The sequence below is a fragment of the Aptenodytes forsteri genome, unplaced genomic scaffold (genome assembly GCF_000699145.1).
Source record: "Aptenodytes forsteri isolate BGI_AS27 unplaced genomic scaffold, ASM69914v1 Scaffold145, whole genome shotgun sequence".
Taxonomy (NCBI): domain Eukaryota; kingdom Metazoa; phylum Chordata; class Aves; order Sphenisciformes; family Spheniscidae; genus Aptenodytes; species Aptenodytes forsteri.
In genome coordinates, this window is record NW_008795122.1 from 4959020 (window position 1) to 4985218 (window position 26199).

The following is a 26199-nucleotide window of genomic DNA, read 5'->3' on the forward strand; positions in this document are numbered from 1 at the left end:
CTTTCCTCTGGCGGCGGCCACAAGGTGGCGGGGTTGAGTTACTGCTGCCTCTCTCCTTGCTCATAAGCTGTTAGCAGTTGATGCGCTTAAATAAACGATTTTAGCAGTGAAGGCACGTTTTGGCCTTGGACGTTGCTTCTCTAAATTTTGTCGAGTTAACGTGAACAGGGTCAATAACCCTGATTAACAGAAGCGGTGCTTGTGTGGAAGTCGCATCCTCAGGAATCGTGAGAAACTGAAAACAGTTTGTCCATAACTTGAGGGTTTTCGTAGTGGAAGTTTAATCTCGGCGGTGCAGCTACACCGAATGCAGTATCGGAGGAAAGGCCTTGCAAGGGGGGAGCAAGTCAAGTCCTCGTTTCCTTGAAAAGCGCCAGTGGAGTTCAGTATTGACGGTGCAGAGTGAACAGAGCAGGCAGAATATGAGGAATTTGCACAATTTGGGGTCTTGATTTCCCCCATGAGATGTTAATGTTCTGAACTATTGATTTGGGTTTTACTCTTAAGTAGCTTGTTTTGCAGGAAGCAGGATTCAGGCTGAACACCATTTGATAGCCAGTAAAAAACAGAACTGTTTTGGTCAAGAATAACTCGTGTCTGCCCATACTGTTAGTTGGAAACACTGCTGGATTCACATCTGAACAAACTAACAGTAGTTAGGGTTAGTGGGGAATGGGTCAGGGGAAGGAATGGTGATGCCCCACTGTGATCTACAAGGATGCAGACTATGCTGGCGTATGACGGTCGTGAAATAGTATTCTGTAAGTTAGGCAGAGCTTTCCACTGACCTTATATATGGGCTTCTGGGGGGGGTTGATGGAAGTAGCTAATACATTAAGGTTGCTTTTTCCAACACCAAATCTGGCTATTTTGCATTTATGTATGATGGTGATTATTCCACCTTCTTATAGATTGATTGTGCAGAGTCCTGGTTCAAGGTTTCCTATTTAATTTCTATTCAGCTTTTAATTTAGAAGATGTTTAGAGCTAGACTTCTATGGAGAAGTTGTCACTAGGTGCTTGCCTGACCTCTGCAAGCCAGCTGTGTATCTCTGACTAGAGGAGTGGCTGCCTCTCCAAGCCCACAGACCCCAACAGGAGGGAAGCATCGAAGGAAGGAAAGGCAGAAGAAGCTTCAAAACTGCCAGGGCTGGGTTATGTTCAGCTGAGGCTGTGGTGTCAGTGATGTAGCGTATTTGGAACAGAGTTTGCTCAGGTACGGTACTCTCAAGGTACCCTTAATTATTGTTGTGGTTGAATTAACTCCCAAATTGTATGATCATAGAATCATTAATCATAGAATCCCATGATGGTTGGGAGAAGAATAGTGAGTGGTCTATACCTGTACTTACGCTTTATATCTTTCTTGTTCAAGTTCCCAGTTGTAAACAGGGAGGCTTTTCTGTCTTAGCGTGACTGTAAAAGTTAATTCCACATATGAAGAGCCCTCTGGGGGCACGGGTGGTGTGGATAATGCTGAGCCTTCCTGCAGTGAGACTGGGGACTTTCTGGTTACACAAGCATTGTGCATTTCTGATTCCTGTTTTTCTGTGCAGTGTGCTGTATGGGAAGTTTAAAAATATGCATGACCTCTTCGGTTTTCCTCAAAACGTTGTGTACATGGTCAAAGGATAGTTTTGGGTTTTTTTCTTAAAAAGCTGCACCGCACCTATTTTAGGTGCCTATTTCTAGTGCTGATGTCAGTAGCAGTTTCATCTTGCTATAAAATTAAGTTGGTGCAGAAGTAGAGAATAAGAAAACCAGAAAAAGTTGGTTTTGTGCATTTAGAGGAGTATTTGTAGCAAAACTGAATAATTTGTCTTTCATGGCTGTTGTATGGAGATGTATGAGTGTTTTATAGGCAGCTGAGCTATTATACAAATAGGGGCCTTGAAGAAGAAGAAAGCAGCCACCTAACTGGTAAATGAAAGGAGTCTCAAGCCAGCATGAATAACCACTTGCTTTAAAAACCAAAATGTGCTATGTGGAATAGTTTTTAATTCTAGTAAAAAATTCCTCTTATGCATAAGCATAATCAGCAATTTGAGACTGAAAACTACCTAATTTTCTCTTAATTCAGGTTGGCAAGAAAATAATTGAGACAAATGATAAAACAGAATTAAGACTATAATGTTCAAATTTCTTCAGATACTTTTTGCTGTGCAATTGAACAAAGGTTCAGGTCTTTAAAAATCATAATCCAGATACTCTTCTTGAGAGCAATGGGAGTTGCTAGATTTTAAGCACTTTTTTGGAGCTGTTGAGCTGAATGTAAAAATACCTGAACCTAAAATAGTTTTAGGGTTAGTTTGTGCAGTTTAGGATAATATATAATGATCTTCCCTCCCCTCCCCTCCCCATTATCTTTGGCTTTGTTAAAGGTGCCAGACTGATCTTTTTTTGTGTGCTGTGGATCTCAGCTTTCCTTACAGTGTGGTATGCTAGAAGAAATTTTTCTCCATTCTCTACAGAGACAGCTGTAGCTCAGATGAATTATGCATGTTTGATATCCATTGCCCTCACCCTCTACCCATTTTACGCTACCCTCATGCTTGGAACTTAATTGCCAACTGTGTCTTCTGGGGGGCAGGGGGGGAAGCACCTGGAAGGTTTACTATGTGCCAGTTTACTAAACCAGTAGAAGTACCAGAAAGGACAGAGGAAGGAATATGGGGGAGGTGGGGAAGGAGAAGTGGATGGGCTCAGAAGCCAGGACAACGAAGCACAGGAACAGAAAAGGTGCTACTAAGCTCCTTCACAGTAAGGGCCTCAGCTTGAGTAACCTTGTGAAGTCAGAGTGTCGTTAGGTGCTGTGCCTGATGGCTTTTAGCTACCAGAATTGTCTTAGTCCACTGAATTGATTTTTTTGTTTGTTGATGAGCTTCCCTTTTAGAGTTTGGCTTATGCTGGCCACTGGAAAAACTGCTTTATAAGAGGGGAGGATATTTATAAAGGCTAACCTTAGTGCAGGAGATTCATTGTGTTGGGCTGCTTCTGTGATTAGTGGACAGAAAGGCAGGGACAGTGGCCCTTAGGCTGGCTACTACCCTCTAGACATCTAACCCTGCCTATGCTAAAGTGAGCTTTGGGAAACACCTCTTGATAGTCAATATGTGAATTACTTTCAGTAAGATTGCAAGCAGACTTTTTTCTTTTTAACCATGTGCTTGTCTTGAAGGGTTCCTTTGAATGGACCAGACAGTGTCACAGGTGACAAATCCATGACTTAACCATGACTTTTGAATAAAATACTTGGATAATGCTGTATCTGTGTCAATACCTCTTTGTTCTTAGGCACAAATGATTCAGTCACTTCTCAAGTAAGCTTGAAGTAACAGGTTTAATATTAATTGTACTTGCTGTTGTGTATCTCTTCATATGATAGCTTTGATTATAATTCAGGTTTTTTCTCTTTTCTGCTGTCCTTTCTGCCTGCCTGCTTATCTTCTTTGGAATGTGGTTCTTCAACTGTTCTGATAAACTTCTGACACAGGTAAATATCAGTCTGTTTGTATCTGTATTTACTGAGCACGTCCCCTGCTTGGCAGTTTGCAATGAATCTTGAATGCAGACATGCCACATACTTAGCTGTAGACTGGGAAAGGGAAATCCTACTGCCATGATGGGTATCATTAGAAAAGATGATTAGCCAGAAAAATGGCCTGAATATTTTCTTCCTTATCTGCTTTTCTTATTCCTTCCCCTGACTTTAACAACAAAACATCCAGATGGACAATAACAACAAAATTTCACGTTTGCTTTTTGGTGGTAGCACATCCTGTCTGGTGTTTCCTGGAATACCTTATGCTGCCAGTGGAGTTGGCATGTGTGCATGTGTGTAAGGAAGGGAAAAGCAGCCTAGAATGAAAAATGCTTATATATTCTCACTCTTCCCCCTCTGCCAGTCACTCATTTCTGCCTTCGCTGTTATATTGTTCACATGGTGTAGCAGGTAATAATTTTTGGTTTTCCATCAGATCCAGTGCAAAGGAGAAGGCAAGAACATGTGGGCAGAATGAAGTAGAATTTTCACGGCAATTAGTTGGAGCCCATTGTGAAATACAATGGTGGAATATGTGTAATGGAGTGAGAGGAAAAGAATGTTATTTAACTTGTCTTGTTAGCTGCATTCGTGCCTCTTATTGAAACATGGAAAGTTTAGCCTTTGTCAATGGAAAACCTGTTGCCATGAATGCCTGAGCAGATTACTTACATCTTTGGACTTAGATCAGTATGTATGTACCAGTAGGGATCACCGCAAAGGTTTAATGGGATATTGAACTGTTCACTGAAGGAGAAAGTAATAAACTTTGATTTTTTTTTTTCAGGCACCTTGGAAACAACTCTCAGTTCTTATAACTTGGTAAATTGATATTCAGAAGCTGGAAGTACAGAGGCTTTTTGGAATACACTTAGAACCCATCATCCTTACCACTTCTGGTGCATTTCCCAGTGAACAATATGGTGTTAGCCATTAACTACAGCTGAAATGCAGATAGGTCAATAAACTAGCTTTGTGTCCGTCCGTCTGTCCTCCCTACTCAAACGCCTGCTCACTCTCTCTTCCTCCCTGTGCTCTGAAGAGGAGTGAAAATAGCACTGTATTGTTTGGAGCTCACACACAGTGCTGCTGTCTTAAAAAAAAAAAAAAAAAAAAAAAAAAAAAAATCCTCATGCTTGTGGTGACTGAATCAATTGTGATTGTGGAAAGGTGGGTGTAGGCTGGCTTTTTGCTTTTAATCGCTGCACTGTTTAACCCACCTCTACCGACAGGCAGCTGCCGTAGTGGTTAAACCAAGGGCTGCTGGTGCTATACCGAACTGCAGTGCTCCTGGCAGGAGAATGTGTATGGTGGAGAGGCTTTTGTGCGTGGCTACATAATGCAGGACAGCACAGTTCAGGGTTGTATGAGTCGTTTTGGAATGAACCACGTTAGCATTGCTACTGTAGCCCTTTCCAGTGGGGTAGGCTGAGCCTCGTAAAGATCTTGGCTAACATAACTGTTTTACTTCTGGTACCTTAGGTTAAAGTATTTCTCTAGCACATTCTATCTGGAGCATGAACTAAGGAGAGAGTTGTCATAGGCTGGATGGTTTTGTGCATGTACGCAGAGAAGGCAGATTGAGAGTCTGAAACTTCTGAGGTTTTTTCCTTTTTTTCCTCTTTTCCAAAAGCTGTCGTCACCCCTGGAGGTATTTAAAAGACATGTAGATGTGGTGCTTAGGGACATGGTTTAGTGGTGGACTTGGCAGTGCTAGGTTAATGGTTGGACCTGATGATCTTAAAGGTCTTTTCCAATCTAAATGATTCTATGATCATAAGACAGTGACATGGGTTTGGGTTATGAATTGAAGTGCTAGTCTGCCAAGGGAAGTTGCAGGGCTTTGGCAGCTGCTCGCTGTAGATTTAGTTTCTTAATCCTCCCTTCCTGTATTTCTCTTTTTCCAGAAAAATCTGGCATTTCCAGAAATGCTCTTTCTGCTTTTCAGATGTTGTATTAAATGTACCCAAAAAATATGTGCTGTTACCTTTCTTTTGGGTATTTTTAGCCCATAATTCCGTTATCCTCTTCATTCCCTCATGTGGTTCCTGACCCTTCTCTCTTTAATGCCTTGCTCTCCTTGCTATTTTCTCTGACTGCTTTTTCTCCCTGTTCCTTCCCTGCTTCCACTTGCCTTTTTATTTGTTCTTTTCTTCTCATTGTTACATCTTTCTTTAGTTAACTGACGTGTTTTTGTAGTTTTCAAACCTGTAGTTAGATGGTTTTCCTGTGATTCTGTTATTTAATATTTAATTTCATGGTAAATACATTTCTCAGTCTCATTAATAATAGCGTATATAAAAATAATCTCTCTTCCTCTGTGAGATGCAATAATACTCTTCCAAACCTCTATTTTGGTCTCCCAAATAACCTCCATAGCTTTTACTTACCTGATTAGAGCAATTAATTTCAAGAAAATGATAATTACTGGTTATGGAACTGAAGTCCCAATTTCTGGTTTAAAAGAGGGGCATTTCAGCACATCTGCAATGTTGTCACATTCTGTGCTCCTTACTGATAAGGGAAGGAACGAAAATACAGTCAGAAAGTCTCAGAAAATGCTTTATCACAAGCAGCTAATTTCAGAATTGCTTGCTGTTGTTACATTGCCAGATAAGAAAATTGAAGGTGGTGACTTTCAGTCTTTTCTGAAATAAACGTTGCTGAACACATTCAATTTAGAATACCAAAATAGATACAGGGTAAGAGCTGTGCAAGAGTTAAATGTTCACAGTAAAAATAATCAAGTATAGGATTAGTGCTGTCTTCCAATGCCTGCTAAAGGAACTAACGCTTAACGTTAGGCTATTGTTGACACTTGAACTAATGTGGCTTAATCGTTCATGGTGGGCCACTGATGGGATTCATTACAGGAAAAAACCTTGCAGTATCAGTGGCTCAGAATGGAAAGGTATTTAGTTTGCTACCTGCAGTGTTATTTTGTTGCTGCTGTTTTTGTCAGACCTCTTTAGGCACTTGTATGTGTTCACAGAAATCAGCATATTTGAGTAGGTTTCACAGCACCGTGAAAGTTATTTGTATGAGAACAGATTATGCACAGAATACTTGTCAGACCCTGAAGTTTCAGTAGCAAGTTACACCCTTCCTCCTTCTGCATGCGCAGTGCCTGCATTGGGCTGCTCGTGAGAGTTCCTGCTGCAGTACCTCCTGTCCTGGTGGTCCAGGAGCCAAATGCTCAGGCCTGGTGGAGTGGCCTTGCCATAAGTAGCAATGGGTTTCTGGAGGGCTTTATTCTCTGATCTTTAAACCAGAATAATTTTCCAGATAGATCTTGCCTCGCAGAGTGTCTGGCCTAATGAAGAAGAGTATCAGGATGGTGAAGTGTTGCTCCCTCCATGGGAAAATGTTGGGCATGGCAGAGAAACCTGGTCTCTGGTCTCTGCAGCTTGCTTTAGAGCATTGAAGGTCATGTTACAACTGCTGTGCTCGTGATACCGAAAGGGTATGAATTTGTGCTCGTGTAGTGTCTCAGAGGTGATGTTGCGTTCTTATGCTACTTGCGTCCTTTTCAAGACAGGTTGACTTCTTAAAAATAAGATGCTAGCCTCACAGAGCCCAAAGCTTTTTGGGCCTGAACTGCTGCTTGAGTGCAGGCTGCTCTCTGGAGTCTGAAAGAAAGGAAAAATTTTGGGGAAGAGAGCTGTAGAGTTAAAAATTCTTCCTATCTTGATAATGGTTAGAACTACATTGTTGTAAACCTTTAACTTACTCATTTAATATGGATGTCACCAAATGCCCAAGGAATGTCAGCTGTAATTTAGTCTCATAAAGTTCCTGTATTAATGAGGAGTTTCTGGTATCCAGGAATAGCTGTAACTGGTACCTGTTAGCTCACATCTAGTGATGAGTCTCAGTTCGGAGGTTTGGGCAGGACTCAGATTTGTTTTGGAATTGTTCTGTGAAGCTTTTGGATGGCCCTTCTCGATAGGAAGGCTTGTGAGTCCTGCTTCGTGCTGCATTTGTCTGTTGAAATGAACTTACCCTTAACTGTGAGGCTCCATTTCATGGATTATATGACTGGCAACTTAATAGTACTCTCAAGTTCTCTTGTATGCATAGGTTAAAAAAAAAACCCACAACAAAAAACAAACCAAAAAACCCAACACAACCAAACACAGGTGTAGGGGGGGTTCCTTCCCCTTCAATCTAGCTGAATGTCAATAAATCCTTCATTACTAATTTTGTATTCAGCTGATGCAACATGCAAAATAAATTGACAGTCCCTTGCAGCAAAGAATGCTGAGCTGCTGTTATTGTGCTGTGTCAGTCCATGTTAATCAGGCTCCTTGTTAATCCAGAGATTCTGCTGGTTTGGATTTCACAGGTGCTACAGCGAAGCACTTGCTTTAGATTAGGATAACATAGCATAACCAGGGTAAAGAGATGCCTTACGTATAGAAGTAGAAGAGATACTAGGCTTGTCTCTTGTAGACTTAATCTGATTTTACTGAACTCCATGGTACAAAAAGCAGTAGCCAGTAAATATTCTAATTTCTGGTATTCAGTACCAATGATCTTAACTACTGCTTCCCCCCCCAAGATATTTTACTAATTTTTTTTAACATGTTTCTTTGTCCCGATACTAACATAGTTCTACAGCTTGAATATGTTTTGAGGACATTTGTTCTTCTGTATGATTAAGTGCTAGAAGTTCAATGACTTCCAGTTAGTGTAATGTAAAGCATTCACTTACAGGTGGCTCACTGTGGTTCTTGGAGAAGACTAACTCCCTGTAGCTGCTCCTTCATGCTTGTGGTGGCTTCCAGGCGTTCCTAATGTGTGTTCTTAGATCAGGTCTGCTCTAGAGATTCAAATTCATCTCTCTTTAGCAGCCAGGGTGGTTGGTGCTTCATATTTGGTAGTTTAAAAACTGTCTCTTCCCTGGGTAATTAACTCAGACTTAACCAACCAGAGTTTTACAAAGTCTCAGAACTATGTGATGTGAGTAATTTCATTAAAAAACCACAACTGGACCAGTTCTTGGAAGAAAGTTCCCTTGAGTTATTAAACACTGTTATCCCTTCTTGTGCAGGAACTCCTCAAGCTGCTGGTTGCTGACAGGTAGGAGGATACTGTAGGAAAGTTGGGTTTATCTGCCTGCCTTTTTGGGTTCTCCCCCAGGCCTCTGCTTCTGGCTATGCCTAGAGGTGGCTTGTGGGCTAGATGGATGTTTCAGACCCAGTAAGATCTTTCTTGTATGTGTTTCTTGATCTTTCACACAGAGAGGATTTCTTTTTGTATGTAGTGGTACTAAGATGAAAATAAAAATTCAGTGTAAAACAACAGGCTAATTCTGTGCAATTGTAATGCTTATCTTCCTATAACTGAAAGCCTTACCTTTGTATCGCTTGGTGATGACTATGAAGGATGTATAAGAATATTCCTCAGATGCTCAACTAGGATGTTAATAGCTAAAGACACTTTTTTGGGTTGCTTAATGATGGGCTGAAATAAAGCCATCTTCTCTAACTGCACTTCATTACATCTGTTCAAAATACGAGGATAGCAAAGGTACAGCAGTGATTTCTGCTGTTAGCATTTGGGAATGAGGTACTTCCCAACTTGGCATCCATGCACTTGTCTTTAACTTCAGCGCTTTGGTTTTCATTATGGTGCAGATGTCTTTGTACAGCTTTTTGTGCTTTTTACCTTTTCTCGTTGCCAGTTTTATTTCCTTTGATAATCCAGCATGCCTTGCTTCACTGATGAGTTCTAATGAATATTTTCTGAAGTCAGATCTGTTTTTTGTGTGCTGCTGTCACTGACTAGCAGCCTTGCAAAACACTTTGTGCCAAAGTACTCTATCAAGATTGATTTAAGATGGGAGGGTGGGGGGGAACAAAGCATTAAAAAACCCGCAAGTTATGATGCAAACGGTATCTGGGGCATCTCCCGTAATAATAAGCACTGCAACTTGATATAAATGTTTGTTTGTTCTTTTTTTTTGAACCCCTAAAGTAGTAGTCTTGGAGACTGTGCTGTAATCACAAAACAAACTTTGGAAAACCTGAGTGCTGGTGGCTTACATCAATCTTGGATCACTATTTTAGTAATTTTTTAACCCTTAAATATCTTAAGGATTGCATGTTTGTAATTTTAAAGCTTCCAGAAGAGCTTGAATGTTTGTCTGGTGTATTTTCTGCCTTGTCAGGCACTCGTATGCACATCAGAATTTTAAATTTATTCTTAGTTTGTTGCATCACATCAAAATTGACATTGTTACCATAGGGCTTTTTATGTCTGTAGTCTAAAGGTTGGCTTGCGCTTTATTTTCTGCTTTTTGCTATGGTAAAGTCAGGATTATTCAAGCTGTCTCTGAAGTCCTCTATAGTATGCAGAAAATGAACCTGCTAAATGTTTACCCCATGGAGGTATGGCAGCTAACTCAGTGATGTGTGACATGCTCAGGAATTCGTGCCTGAGTGCTGCACTTCATTCAGACTGACATAAACTGCAAATTCTGTTGTCTAAATGCCAGATTCATTCACTTACCAGGTTAAATCTAAACTTGGGCTGATGTATTTTTTTTTTTTTAAAGAAAAACTGTCAAGGAGTACTGCAAGTTAAGTATCTTGAAATATGCTCCCTCCTCCCCTTTGGGCACAAGAGCTACGGGCAGGGTGGGGGGAAACCTAGGTACCCTGATGCTATCATGCATGAAATCTTGTTGTTTTTTGTTTCATTAAATGCTAAAACTTACCCGTATCTGACAGCCTAGTGTACCCACAGTGATAATTCATCTGTGCGCAATCTGTCACTTTACATAACAGCCAGAATGGTTCAGGACAAAGGACGGAAAGCATAGCTTGGTGCTGAATTCTTGAATGTGACAGGAGAAGAAAGAAGATCCTTGTACTTCAGGCATTTTTCGGTTGCAGCTAGAGGCTATTTTTCAAAGCAGTAAAAATGTTCCATTGCTTAGTTAATCCAGTTGACTCACAATTTCTTTGTGGTTTCTATTACCTGTAAGTTGTTGACCTACACATAACTGAGCAATAGTTCTAATTACTTGACTGCATTGTAACCAGAATTGGCAAATTTATGGGAATGCTTATGAGAAAAATCACGTGCTTACTGGAATAATAATAACTGCCTCTGCAGTGGTTATGTTTTAACATTTAATTTGATTTCAGTCTGGTAACTGACAAAGCAAATCCTTTGCAGTTTTTCATGAAGGTGATAAATGGAACTGATAAGACTCCTCTGGGGCATAAAACCCCCCAAATAAAAAGGTGATGAGTTGGAATTATGTGCTTTTAGATCAGTGGTATATAAACCATTTTACTTGGCATAACTGGAGAATTAGCATCAAATGAAGCCTGTGAGTGTTGCCTTACTGTAAAGTCATCCCCAGGATTGGGGCTGAAGCATGAGGAAAGGTGATTGGTGTCACCAGAGGTGCAGCTACCTATGGCTTCTCTTCCTGGGCCCAGCAGCATACTTGCTTCTCTGCAGAATGAACCAGATGAATATATTCAGTAGTCCTGCATCATATATATATATATATATTTATATTTGCCTTTCACTTTCAAACTGACTCTGACGTGACTTCTTTTAATAAGCAGAGCAAATTACAAGGATTTTAGCGTAAGCTCATGAGGAGGATGCTGGAAAGATAACTGTTTTTACAGTATCTCTTTGTGTGTGGGCATGAGTTGATAGTACAGTTATTTATCTTCATAAATTATATTCAGTGCTTAGATTTGTGTCTCAAGAAATTGACACACACACACACACACACACACACACACACGTAATCTTAACATTTAATAATCCTTCTGGCTATAAAGGAAACCCAGATTTGAGTCAGGGCAGCATTGGAGCTGAGCGATGTATTGGTCAGATGTGCACAACTTAACTGGACCTTGTTTTTAACTGTCTTGACACAGCCCTTAGTGTGATGAAGCTCCTGTTCAGAGGGCATCTTGGAACAGGAAAGGAGAAAGTAAAGACTGTCCATGGGAAAGGTTAACGTCACTGCTTTCATCCCTTTCCCACTCCAGCATACTTCAATGTGTATTCATTGTTTTGGGCATCCTGGAAAACACCTGTGACCAGTGCATGTACTCTATACACAACAGTTATGGAGAAAGATTGTCTTCCTAGCTGATGTCAACCGTGTAGCTTTACAGAGGGGAATACAAGGTGACAGAGATGGCAAGAAGGATGTTAAAGAGGGTTAGAAGAAGGGCAGCTTAAAATCCACAAGCCATCAGTTCTCTTGGTGCAGTTCTGTGGGATACAGACTCAGCTGAGCCCGACTGCCATGGGTCAGCCGTGTAGTTTATAGAACGGCCAAGGGAGGCTGTAGGATATGTGATACATAAGATAATGTAACCAGTAGGCTTCATTAGGGATTATTATTGTACTAAATCTCTGACTATGAAAGGATATGTAAGGATGCCACTCAAATTATAATTTCTGTCTTGGTTCAGCTTTCTGGAATTGGTTTTGAGTATTTCTCTAGTCAGCTTGATGCTTCGGCTCTTTAAAATAAGACTCCTCGCTATACGTAATATTTCATCTTGAATATTGAAGTTATTCAATAATACTGGGTCAGACTTTCTCATCTTAATAGTTGTTGATTGCTATAATTGTTCCCTTTGTTCCTAGCTGACTGTTCCTTGAAAGCCTGTTGAAAGTCCATTTCCTTCTACAAATCATTTCCCCCCCCCTTTTTTTTATATGCAGTTGTACCATGTTAGTCTCCACCTGAAGCTTTCAAGAGTTTCTCTGCTTTCAGAGCAAGTGTCCCTCTCATAGGGCCATTACACCTGTCTGCTTCTTTTCCAAGGACCAGGATCCTGGAGTACAACTGCTCTGCCATCTGAGTGGTCCCACCTCCATGGCTTTTTGGTGGGAGTGAGAGGAGAATGCTCAAATGAGCCATGACTGTTACCAGTTTCCATGCTGTGCTGAGGGAGATGGACTTGATGTAATGAGAGAAACATTTATTGTAAAGTGTAACTTGTCTGCTTCAATCTCCCTGGTGTGCTTTAAAAGGAACATGGTGCTCTGTCTTTACAAGCCAGGTATACCAGGCTCTGGGAAGACCATTTAGAAGTATTCTGCACTGCTTCACAGTTAGTAGCTCTGATGCCCAGTTTAAATTATCTGAATTCCCTCTTGGCTCTGGGAATGGGGAACTAATCCCACTGCACCCCTCGTGCCCAGAAAAAAAAAAGCATTCTTTCTCTTTGCTTCATTTCTACCTCCTAACCAAAATACTCCCTTTGTGTGATGGTAGACTTGTTGGTTCTAATAAGTAGGATTGGTTTTACCCCTCCCTCCCCCAAGCCAGACTTTTCTTTTTATCATGTAATACCTGCTTCTCTTGCCATCAGTCGCCTCTTCAGTGCCTTGGCAAGGTACAACAGAAATGCAGCTAAGTAGTAGATGGCCATACTCTGAGCCAACTTGTTTGGCCCTGCCATTTTGTTTCTTACGTAGTCTTACAAGGCAAATCTGCTTGAGGAGACACATCTGACATAGCTTTAGCAGTTAGTGGTAAGCCGAAGTAACATTTGCTAGGTTTGATTTCTGGTTTTGTCTCTGCGTTTTTGTGATCTCGGTCTGATGGAAAAGTGTAACATCAATGCCCGTGCTCTCTTGTGTGGTGAGGGTTCCTGCACACACGCTGCAAGTAGCTGGCTATTTCCATGGTGAGGGTCATCTTCGGCTCTCCAGCTTGTGTGTAGACTAGGAAGGTGAATCTTGTTTACTTCTCTACAGTGTACTGTCGGCAGTCAACTTTTGTTTGCACTGAAAAGCATTCACCATGATAGAGGAAGGAATATGTTTACCTTGCTTCAATGTTAATGATGGTACCTATGTAGGTAGGCTCATAGTTACGTGGTATAGATGTACTACAACACAGCAAAAATTCCTTATGGTGATCTGTGTTTCTGTGAGGAGGAATATGCAATATTTGAATTTTGGATTGATACATGATGAGTTATTTTTATCTGGTCTGCAGAGGACTCTAATCAGATCAATGTCTGTAATTCCCGTGACTGGCTCTTGTGATAATAGCAGTCAGGGATAAGATTTGCCTGTGCAAAATATTTTTTTGGCAAACCCGGTACTGTTGATTCTGTGTTTAGTTACAGTTGTCACTAAGCACTAAAACTTTGATTTGAGAAATAGTACAACTCAGCTGCCTTTCTCTAAGCAGAATTAGCTGCCACTTTACAAAAAGTGGGAGCAGGCTGAATCAGCTTGAGAGCTGGTGAATTTGGCACTGCTGAAAGAAGATGCATTTGTTTGAGATTTGAAAACATAATCGTGAAGGTTTTAATCTCTCGATGCTTTATGTAACAGAACACCATGTGATCTCAGGATCTGTAGTGTCATCACCGTTCGCCCTTCTTGTTTTTGTTGATCGTGACCAACCACTATTAAACTCTGCAAACTTTGAATAGAAGCAAGTGGATAATCTTTAACGGGCAAGGCTTTGTGATTCTTGAAAGTGCTGTGGAGTTCAGGACCCGTGATTAATAGTGGAATGCTAATGCTAATCTTACAGCTGCCAAGGACTGAGAGGTATTTCTTCTGACCCTCTGTCTGGGGGAAACTAATCGGCAGGTACTAAATAGATACATCAATGAAAGTGACACTTCTCCAGAAACAAGGCTCTGACCAAATAACCATGAAAGTGTTATTCTTGGAACTGGAACGGCATCTAAAGAGGTATTTATAAAGTTTTTAATTTTTAGATTCTTGATTTACTTATCTTCCTCTTTTTTTTTTTAATGATTTCTTAAACTCTTTTGTTTGAGCAAGTACTTAAAAATGTTTCTCCTAAACCAAGGTGCTTGGCACTTGTTAAAACTATTTCAAACTGTTTTCAAGCTAGGAGCATCATACTCGTTGAGAGTACTGTGTCATGCAGAGTGGTTTACTTATTCACTGAAAAGCTACATGTCTTAAAAACTTTACTGCAATATTTTAAATAACCTGTATTATAAAATGTTTGCCATTACAGTGCTTTTCTTTCCTCTTTTCAAAAAAAATGTTCTTCCAGTTATTCCAAATCTTGTCACATAATGCTAAACCAAAAATGAGAATTTTAACATGATTTGAAACTTACTATCGAACAAGTTTGTATTCATTCAAATGTTTTTCATGCATAATACATACTATCTTCTGTCTTGTCACATGTTTAAAGAAAAGTTTAGTTAATCAGTCTTGTTACATGTTTGGAGAGGCATTGAAATACAGCTTAGTCTTCTGCAAGTTACATTTATTAACCTCCTTTTCCATATAAGCAGTGAAGTATGAAATGCATGTTTTTGATCTGGTTCCTTTCTAGGGTTTAAAAGAAATACCAAGTAACTCGGTGGATAGGAAGAATTATTTCACTGAGTTAAAAATATATGACAGCAGGGGAAAAAAATGCCCTGACTTTTCATGTTACAGTGTTGTTCGGTGTGCAGAAGGCAAATATCCTTCTGTGGGAGGGAGCACAGAATGTGTTCTTCGTAACTTCTGATCTCTGAACTAGTGCTTTTGTTACACCACACCCTTAAAATCCAAAAACCTTGCTCTTATCATATAAATTTTGACAAATACCAATTAATACATTTCACTTGATATTCTTGTTGTTTGTGGTATTGCCTGTGGAGAATAGCTTTCCTTTGTGAATGGTGCCTCTTTAAAGAATATAAATTTATACATTGGAAAACTTTTTCTAAAAACTCATTTTTAATCAGCAATCGATAGTTTCTGAAAACATGCTTGAACTTTCAAATGAATGTTAAAATTGTACTAAATTAATTCATCTGAAAGCCTAAGGAATGAGCATAATGGAAATCTTTTTATAAAAAAGAGCAATTGAAATACAATGACAACAGGTATGTTACGCTTGAGTAGTGTGTGTATACAGCAATGACCTGTGTCATCATATAGTACTGAACAAGAAAGGTAGTATTGAGAAGATTGTTTCCTACCACGAACCAATCTATTCCACAAAATGTATAATGAAAAAAGTGTGATGGAGTAGACGTGTGATTTTCTTTAACCTTTCTGCATTGAGATGTTCTGCTATAACTGATTTTTACTGATACACATAGCAGCATGATGTAGCACCTCTAGTCATAAACCAAAGTCTGCATCTGTTAACACTACACAAAAGTTTGGATGATTTCTCCTGTATTCTTATTCGGCAAGCTACTTCCTGTTTACTTCTCACTTCTTTTTGTTTCCTCTAGTTTCTCTTGCAGAGATGCCGGTTTTGCTGTAGTTGTTTTTCTGTGAATTAAGGCTGGCTGACTGTCACGTAACCATAAATTGCAAATGAAGGAGAAACTTTATGCTTTCTTGCAGCTGTTCTTGGCTAATGTTGCATATGGTTATATTTTTCTTTCCAAAACTGACCCTACTGAATGCATGGGCCAAATCCAAAGAAGCATTTGGCTTTCTCTGGGTTAGACACAGAATCTCGTTTGAGAGAGTGTGCCAGTTGTGTGTGGCTTTCTGGAGGAAAGAGGAGCGATTCCCAGGTTAGGCATCTCATTTAAAACTTTCAGGATACTGACACAGTTGGTGGATCTTTCCCCACTTGCAGTCCTTTGTCAAGGGCAGTTTACAGCATACTAAGAAGGGCTTTTTCTCTTAATAAAATTAAATACTTTATACTTTTTTGGTTTAAGTCTGGCTGCCAGAATGAAGCCCAAGATCTAGAGTTTAGGCACTGGAGCTCTGCCAAAGTGCTTTGGAAAAGTGATCCCTAATGTCTGTGTGCTACTGGGGAGCTGTCTAGCACTAGGCAGCTGGAAATGGCGATTATATGGGTATGCAGGAGCATCTGCTTCTCTTGTAGTGCAGACTGCAGACAGGTGGCTGTGTCCACTTGAGATCCGCGTATTTCAACACCTCTCCATATTCATACTGAAAAAATGGCGTTGTGGCATCTTCCGTATTTCTTTTTGAAACTTGGTTGGAAATGCAGATGATGTGGGCCTGGCAGGGGGAACTAAGATGCTTCAGCCTCTGGTTATGGCATCAGCTGGAAGAAGGGGGTTGCTAGGTGTACCTGCCAACCCATGGCATAATTAAGGTGGGCTGTAGTTGGTCAAAATACAAGAGCAGTACTGAAGGCAAGGACAAAAACTTCTGTATGTCTTGCGCTATTGTATTCAGGTTATCCTTATCTGGACTAAAGTAATTTCAGGTTGTTTAAAGCATACCTTAGTGAAGGGCATCCAGTCTCTATCTGATGATATCAAGGGATAGATATCTATCTATATATCACTATATTTATGAACTAGTCTTTCTTACTGTTTTTAAAAGGCAGGCTTTAATTCATCATTAAGCAAATATTAAATAGATGCACTCTAATATGGAAAATGAAAACAAAAATCTGACAGCCCCTGAAACCTAATGTTTTCTCTATTTAAAGGTAATTGTTCACTCTAGTTAAATCAGGTCTCAGTCCTTTCAAGGATCCTTGAGATCTTTCAGTCCATTAGTGTAAGTAAATTCCCCCAACCCCAATCTCTGAGTCGGTTCAATGGTTCTTTTCTACCCTTTTCAGTTTATCAACAGCTTGTTTTAAGATGCTGAGTTCTTCAGAAATGGGGCTGAAAAACAGGTTTGGGCAAACTAATTCAAGACAGGAGCTTATCTCAGTTGCACCAGTGCTACCCTGTGACTCAAACACTCACTTACAAATATTTTTGTTTATAGCTTTCATGATTGCTTGTACTTGAACTGCTGATTGGTGTTACCTGCCCAGAGCCTCTAGCAACAATTAGTAGTTGCCAGGAAGAGTCAGAGAGGAATTCCCCGGTTCAGTACCTTGTGTGGGAGCAGGCAGTGCCTCCCTGGATGGGAGGCTGCCTAGGGTGGTTTTTGGAAGAGGTGACTTGTCCTCTGTGCTTGGTAGGACACTGCAGCAGTGGTTTCCTGGCTCCACCAGTGAAGCTGGAAGCGGGGCTTTAAATCCTGCCTCGCAGCAGGGGGAGACATTCTCTCCCTCCTATAATTTGACAGCAGTAAATCCTGTCTCGCAGCAGGGGTTTTCTCTCCCTCCTATAATTTGACAGCAGTGTGGCAGCTCACTGTGTTGATGCTGTAGAAGGGTGGCCATTGGGCATCTGGGCTAACACCCAGTGTGAGAATGAGGAAACGTACCTGGGAGCTGTTTTGGACTCCCATGTGTTACTAAGTGGGTTACTTGTCTCAGACTTCTGATACTGTTTTTTTTTTTTTGTGGCGGGTTTGTTTTGTTTTGAGGGTTTGTTAAAACAACAAACTTTTTTTTTAAAGCTACAAAGGTTCAAGGTGTCATCTTAATGACAGTGGTTTCTGGAGGATGAGGTAATTGTTTTCAAGAAGTGTTAGGTGCCTGACACAGTATATACGTGACCTCAGACCTTGTTTTGTACGAAAGACTCTTGGAACAGCTAATGAGCCATATTTTCAGTGGATATCCACTAGAAAGTAGGCATCAGCAGTATGAGGGAATGGACTGGGCTGCTTCATAAACAGGATGCCACTCCATAAATTTAGCCAACTCTGCATAAAGATGGTTACCTGGTTATTGAATAGGTATGAAATAATATGCTGTAATCTTTCCTTTGCAAGTTGTGTATTAAAACATTGAGTAGATCTTCTGTTTGCAGAATGTCTGGCGCAGGGGTGGCTAAATGTCAGTGGTGTCTGCCCAGTGTGGCCACCACAGACCCGACGGTCTCGAGGTACTTGCTGTTTACAAAGCTAGAAGATGCAGTCCTGTGGAAAAGGAGGACTTTCTACTGCCTGAGTCTCCTCTAGAGGAGCAGTAGTGTACTGAGGAAGGCTGAATCCCCCCCTGAAGGAGAACGGGTCTTCTGTAGGTGACGTGGACCTATGCCAGCCCTTTGCAGTCTCTGGCCTAGAAGGTGCTCCAGGGACGTGTTCAAAATATGCTGAGCCGGCACATCTGTTCTGACTGTTCTCTTTGGTTTGCAGTGTGGCAGGGTTACAGGAAAGAAGTGTTGTGCTAAAGTGGGTGATACATCTCTGAAGCCATAAAGCACAGTCGGGTCAGATTAAAATATCTATTCATCTGTCTTCAGGTAACTTTTAAAGTAATTTTTAAGCACACTTCATTTCATAGTTTTATGTATTTTCCCAGGTATCTTGCATTCTATTTCAAACCAGTATTGCTTTACAGTTCCTTCAGCGAGGAAAGCTTAAATGTTTTTTATGGGGGAGATACTCTGTTGGGATTTCTGCAATCGTGAGTCAGCAGGATTTGTGTCTCCTTAAGTCACTGAAGCTATATCTGGATTAAGAAGCCTGAGAGTAGTTTCCCACTCCAGTGTCTAGCTGTACCTGTTTCTCAATGCCGTACTAAGTTAAAAGCATGGGCATACATCAGATTCCTCTCATATCCTCATTTCCACAGGAAGCGGGGTGGGGGGAGAAGCACAGGCTGGGCAGGAAATCATCCAGCAAATGCCCAACGTGGTGGTTGATAAAGGCAAGTGAGACTTTGGGATATACCACACTGTGCAATAAATCTGGTAAATCAGGTCACATTCTTGCACGTCTCTGGAAATTCCCCCCACGCTTCCTGAATGGGTGGTGGTACATGGGCTTTGATTTCTATAAATGAAAGTTTCCACTCAGGTATAAAAATACCTTAAAACACATGAGAATTATTTCAGCCTGTTGGCTGAATTCTGCTTGGATGGAACAGCAGCTCTTGAATTTTTCCTAGATTTTTTAGGAAGTCACCAAAAGATGATAAACTGTGGGTTCAGGCACAACTGAAGTAGAGTGTTTTGACCACTCAGAAATCAGGAAATATGGTATTACAAATTTGTGTAATATACACACATTAGAGCCGGGGGAGTTAATCTGAAAGCCATTCACCTGCTTGTTCGTTGATATTGGTAATACCTTTGAAGCCATTTGCCAGTGACTGCGAAGAGACTGAAATTGTAGGGGTGTAAATGGACAACTGGATAGAGGGTCTGTCATCTTAGCGTATTTGCTGAGGAAGAAAAGTGGCGTTGAACTCTCACCTTACTGTCTCTATTCTACTACATGTGTAACCCAGTTGCAATGTTGGGGGATTTATTATTGTTTAACAGGATGGCCTTAAAAATGGTTCTGCACAACAGGGTGGTAATGAGTGATCTGCGACGACAAAAGCCGAGCAGTGGCGGACCTTCATCCTCGTTCACGGCAGATTGGATTCCATGTCCCGGGTGCTCCATTCCCGCACTGCAGTCTTACCTTACGTTTTGTTTCCGTACTTTTCTCCTTTGATCATCATTGACTATTTTTAATAATTTCCGTAGAAGCTGGAGTAGGGAACTTCATTCCGAAGTTCCTGAAGACCGTAGGACAATGCTGGTTAATTGGAGGGGTTTTGGCTTTGTTCCTGGCAACTTTGAGTTGGCTTCTAGTATGATATACTTCTGTGGGAAATACAGGCTTAATTTCAAGTGTTGAATCGAAAAGTGGCCATCAAAGGGAAAACGATATTCAGTGAGAAGTGTAGACCAGCTGTTATGCCATATAAATAATTTCTTAATAAGTGTGACTAAATTATTAGCTGATCCAAGATTTTCAATATAGTTTCAAGGGGAACAATTAGAAAAAAGGGGAGGAGGTGGGAAAAGAGGAAGGAAGGGATTAAGTGGTTAAAAAAAAAAAGCATAATGGGTGTAGGCTTTACAGGGGGCTGGGAACGGGAAATGGAGGGACGCAAGGTCCTTCGTGCCCCCCTTCCACAATTAGCACCAGTCCATAAGACGTAGTACTCCCACTTTATGTGACTTGGTGTGACTTTTCCGCAGCCTTAAGGAAATAGAAGATATTAAGAGTTTAAAAAATAATAAAAGATGACCCTTCTCAGTTACGACTTAAATTGGCCATTTTTTAAATTTGATGACTAAATCCCACTGTGTGCTATCAAGGTAGCGTGGGGTGGGTGGGTGTCAGCCACTATCCTGGAGTCCCTCCTGGGCTGTCAGCCCCCTGGGTCAGAGGTGCTGTTTAATATAGAGAACTTCAGCTTTCCAAATGCTCGTTGTGTCACTGTGCCAAACCACTTCCTGTACTTGCTATGGTTTTTTTGTTATGTTAGGTGTAACTTGAAGTGCTCCAGTGACTCTTTCCTCCGCTCTTCATTTAATTTTGGAGTACATGGTTGAAAAACGTTGTTGTACAGTTAGAACAAGTGGGATTAAATGCTAGTGTAAGTGGCTTTTACTCTGAGGTGTTCTCCTTGGCTTTGAGAAAAGCATTGCCCATGAAAGCTACACATAAGACCAGGGAATTGAACGCTCTTTTTATGAGTTAAATCTAAAACTTAAACCAAATTTCACAAGAAGGAAAAATGAATTTCAGCTCCGTGGTTCGGGTAGTGAAATTTAAAGATTGTAACATTTTATCACTTTTCTACATATGCTGCTTTATGGCACTAACTGTTTTTTCTCCCCTTCCATCCTGGGGACAGTGATAGCATGCAGAGTGACGTTGTATGCCACTTTCTGGAGGGAAGAAAATCAATTCCTGCTCAGATGTCTCACTTAAAAATTTCAGGATGCTAACACGGTTGGTGGATCTTTTCCCACTTGCAGTCCTTCAGCAAGGGCAGTTTATGGGGTACCGAGGAGGGCTTTCACTTTTAATGAAGTTACATATTTTACACGTACTCATTTTAAGCTTGGATATGAAATTAGGGAAGCCTGTGATTCCCAAACTAGATGTTACTGCAAATGTATAATTCTTTAAACTTACGTGGTGTAGCATCTGGATGCAATTTCAGGTTTTGAGTTATGATAGACCTCACTTGACTCTGTGAGGAGACTTTGAAACTCAATGAATGTGCACAGAATAGGGTCCTTCATCCCAATCGCATTGCTAGATGGGCATCTACGGATGATCTCAGGAAAGGGGATACCACACGTCCTTCTCCACGCATCAAAATTGCTATAAGATGGCTCGTATTTCCTTGAAGAGTTCTCTCCGACCAGTGAAGAGTGGATTATCTCTGTGTTTGCCTATATCCAGGTACTTGATACAGACCTTACGTTTTGTTTTGTCAGCATTAAAATTGGTAGAATCATTATAATTCTCATTAAAAACAACTGGGATTGACTTAGCAATTAGTTGCCTGTAAAAGAAAGAGAATATCCTCAAAGGAGCCAGTGAGAACCTCTCCTTGTTTGTCTTTTGATCTTAGACGGTTATCTTCTGGCTTTTTAAATGCAGCCTTCTGTCTCCTGTGCAGAGCGCACAGCATGATACTTCTGTGTATGCATTGCGATTAGAGATACTGGCAGGTTATTTCCAGAACCCCAGTAGGTTCTTTCCACTGAATATTTATTTAGTTATGCTTGCACATCTGGGGGGGGAAAAAAAAAAAAATTACAAATCTAGTACTTCATTTCACTAGCATCTTGCGTAGCTTTCCCTTTTTTCTGTTTTTCATGGAACTAAAACCCAATTCCTGGCAAACAAAATTATAGATGCAAATAACTTTGCTATGGAGGAGGAAAAGCACACATTTAGGAAAACTGATAGAGTAATATCTGGTAGCAAGAGGTTCTTCCATTTAGCAGAGGTATGTAAATTGAAATCTGCAGAATTCGAACTAGAAATAAAATACGTGTTAGCCTTTAGAGCTGAGCAGTAAGTTCTCGATGGCTTGGTTTCTTTAAATCAAGATCCTAGCTACAAGTTTGGGGCTGGAAAAGGAAGTTGGCTGAGATTCTGTGATCTTTATTTAGACTAGCTGAAAGTGATTTCTTTTTTTTTTTTTGATCCTTAGTGTTAAAAAAATAATTGACTTACTGTGGGGGGAAAAAACCCATCGGGCAGCTTCTCCAGCCTATCTTGTACCTTTACTGAGAAGAAGAAAAAAGTCATGGCCTATTGAAATAAATAATCCTTTAGTCCTTGATGTCACCTGCAGCCACAGTTTCCTCTTTAGGTTATTATATTGGACCAATTTTATGTAAGTTTGATACGGGGGGGGGTTGGGGTGTGTGTGTGTGCTGTTGATACACAAATAGTTTTGAATTTATGAATTTTAAGGCAGAATAGTACTTTGCCATTTATTGACGATTTTTAGATGCCAAGTGAAATGTAAAGTCAGATGTCATGTAGAATCTAATTACTGTAGTCTTTTCTTGAGTAATTAACAGATTATTTTTTTAACCTCTTCAGTACTTTTTATTTTGTAGTTGAAAACGGTAGTTCAAGTCTGCAGGATCTGAACCTGTCTATAGTGTAAGGTGAAAGTGTGCTGTGACAGAAATTGCTGTTCTCTAATACAGTTTCTGGTTGTAGTCTCTTTGCAACATAGTCAAAAGACGAAATTTATTTTAAGTTCAGGAGATGCTTGTCTAGGGCTTTTAATGTTGGCTTCTGAAGGGAGCATACATTGACAAGGTACTTGAAAGCTAAATTTTTTTAAGTGAAAGAATTTTTTTAACGCACACACAGAAATTTGCCAACCAGACTTGCATAGAGACAAAATGATTCTGTGTTGCAGCTTACCTCATTATGTGCTTAAGATGAAAAGTGTTTTTTCAAGTGCTTAGCATGATTAAATTGAAACAAGAGGAAATTATTCAGTGGGAGAAACAGGATTTAAGAACTGAAACACTACAAAAGGTGAAGCGTGCTAAAAAGTCTTTGACTACCATATATGTTTCAACTTATGCAGTTAATTTATTTGAGGATCAAAGATGCTGGTGAGCTACTTGTTTCGCACTATACTGTATTCTGCCCTGCTCGTTTCTCAGTAACCCATCTCGAGTCTTTTTCTATTACTTTATGCAGTTTGTGAACACCTGGGGTGCTCCGTAGACATGCAGGCTTCCAAAGCGTGTGATCCTCGGTGTGAGGGCACTCTCGAGAAATGTCCCTCGTCGGGTGTCTAACAGGGGCATGAATCCATCCAGCCCCAGAGCGACTTTGCACAGATGAGGAATTCTGCAGCCTTTCTCACTTCTGCTCCCAGGAATGTAAAATCGTAAGCTTTTGCAGGAGGAGTTCATGTCTAATATCGTGTAATATCTGTTAATGAGGTGTTAAAGAGATGTAAAGAAGAGTAACAGTCATCTTGACTCCCTGCTAGTGCTGTAAGGGAGGGTGAGTGAGCCAAAACAACATAATCTGAGTGAAGTGTATGTTGAATGTCATGGTGGAGGAGGCAGGAAGGGAGACAAATAGATGAGCGAGCAAGGGAAAAGGGAGTTCGGAAGATTATTTGCCTTAGATCTTCTATAGATAATTTTATTTCATAAATAATACATATTGAAAAAAAACAACAGCGAAACCTCAACCTTTAAATACAGTGTTGAGTCTCTGTCCTTGTCAGGCAGACAATGGGGTGTTGAGGCGAGAACATCAGAGATTAGTGGCGCTCTCCCCCTCCCCAGTTTTGGGGATGAAAGTAGTACATGTCATCTTTTTTATTTCCTAGATGATCTGCAAGCTCAGAGCTTTCTCAGCCATAAAGGGAGACTTACGGTTTGCTTTCTTACAGGGGGGCAAGGCAGAACATGCATGTTAATATGCAGTCCTACTTACGCAGCTGACAGCTTTCTGTTGAATCACAACTCAGCTTGTAGGCATCTAAAAATAAATGAAGGAATTTGCCAAAAGCCCACCGAAGTTAATGGAAGATGGTTAATGAGTTCAGTGGGAATTGGTATCTGTATCTCTTCTTCATGAAGATACATTAATACAGATTAGAAGAAGGCAATGCTATTTATTGTTAATTTAGTCTAAGAATCGTATCATTTTTCTGTCATAAGTAGAATGATGGCATTTAATAATTATCATTATGGCAGCACCAACAATCATCCTGGAATGCGTCCATGATTCTATTTTTACATGTACAAATGAAAATACATACAAATGTTTGCTGTCTGTCCTGCAACAGCAAAGCAGCCATTTCAAGGGTATGTCTGTTCAGGCATGCGAGTTTGCTATCTTAAGCGAGTTATTTTATAAGGACCTGATTAGCAGAGATAGGACTTCTTGCTTTTTACACCTAATTTGCCCTTTTCTGATTAAGAGCTTCAGGGGACCAAGATTGCCCCTGAGCTTGTGTCCAGCTGCAGTTTCGTTAATTCTAATGTCTTGAGTAACTGCCCTGACGAGGAGTCACTTGAGACATTACTGATTTTTCAAGCCCAACCCTTCACAAAACTTTAATTTAGATCAAGTCCAGGGCAGAAGTTGATACAGATTCCAATACAGATGATGTGCTTTTGGAGCTGTTTATTAAATGGCCCACTTGATCACTGAACACGATGAGTACCATCGTGTGTAGTACATCACCTCTGCAAAGAAAGTGGTAAGTTGAAGTGTACATACAAATGTATGGTGACTGGTGTTTATCCTTCAGGAGGTGGGAAGCTGGAGCCTGATGCATATGTTTTAATGTGTTGCTTCTAATTTACTTGCTATTAAGTTTGCAAGTAAGTACAGGCAAGGTTTGGGTTTGTTTGTTTTTGGTTTTTTTTTTTAAAGGTCCTTTAATTTTCAGCCTGTTAGGCTCTATCCTGTGCAACTTCCCCAGATATACCTGAAGGGCAAGATGAGAGCTGTGCCCTTGCGGGATGTGCATCGTATGTGGTACCGGGAAAGCGGCTATGAGGAGCTCTTATTCTTAAATGTGACCTCGGGAATAGGATTAGTTTGTACTACTCTGCTGGCATTATTGAATGAAAGAATAGTAGACTAGGACAACATAAATAGACTAAGAAGGATGATGCAGATACGCAAATGCTAAATTTAGCTTTAAGATGATTATTCCGTGCCTCCTGGCTTTCCTGCTTCTCTGGGAGCAACACCTGTGACACGTATGTGACTTCTAGTTCTTGGAGAACTTTGCTGTAGAGAATTGAAGAGGTTTTTGACTTTTTTTTTTGTACCTTTAAGTCATGTAATGCCTGATGAAAGCGCAGGTCTAGAGAATAGTGTTTATTTAGAGGTCGGCTGTTTCTTGTGGCAGTATTTTGTGGTAGTCTAATTCAGCCTTGGGTCTCCTCCTAAACTGCTACTGGTAGAGAGGATCACTTGCGCTGGCTGTGGCTGTGGTGGCTGTGTTCCGTGACACGAGAGCGTAACATTTGGTGAGAAATACACCACAGTTAGGTGGGAGGATAATTTTTCCTACATTATTAATGCATGTGCTGCAACTTCTAAGACCGTAAGTGCTGTATGGTACGATCTAAAAATGAGTGAATAGGCATTTTCCTTGTTACTGTAGAGGAGTATCAGCTGGCTTGCTAGAAATCTGCAGGTTTGTGCTGTGCGTGCTCTTTGTGGATGATCTGATGGCTGAATATTTTTTTTCATAAATGGTTTTACGGGCTGATAAGGCCTGTGTAAGGGATAAAGAGGGATTGTTGCTGCTTTAGCAGATCTGTAGGAGTCTGAAACAGTTTTATCCGCAGTGTGCATCAGTGTATGTATGTGCGTGCGTACCTTGCTTTTGCCGCCTTTCACAGGCGAAGCGGGCAGAGCTCTATCGGGTACGGGTTTCATTCTCCCGGGCTAAAATCTGCCGCGCCGCGGGCAGCGCCCGAATCTCCGGGCGGGGGCCAGTGGTACGGACAGGTGGACCTCGCCCCGGGGCGGGCGGCCGTGGGAGCCGGCGCTAATAATCACCCCGC

At 40.7% G+C, this 26199-nt stretch overlaps 1 protein-coding gene across 2 annotated transcripts in view; it reads left to right on the plus strand.

Moving 5' to 3' along the window:
• Positions 1-26199, plus strand: part of TSC22D1 (TSC22 domain family member 1) — a 97090-nt gene that overhangs the window by 66868 nt on the left and 4023 nt on the right. Inside the window, exon 1 of one of the 2 annotated variants that reach the window (XM_019471497.1) lies at positions 24813-24875. The exons of the other annotated variant lie outside the window; for it this stretch is intronic. Within the exon in view, the coding sequence (XP_019327042.1) occupies positions 24832-24875 (44 nt within the window). The 5' untranslated portion in view covers positions 24813-24831. Of the gene's footprint in view, positions 1-24812; positions 24876-26199 lie in introns of those variants that run through there. 2 annotated transcript variants of the gene reach the window in all.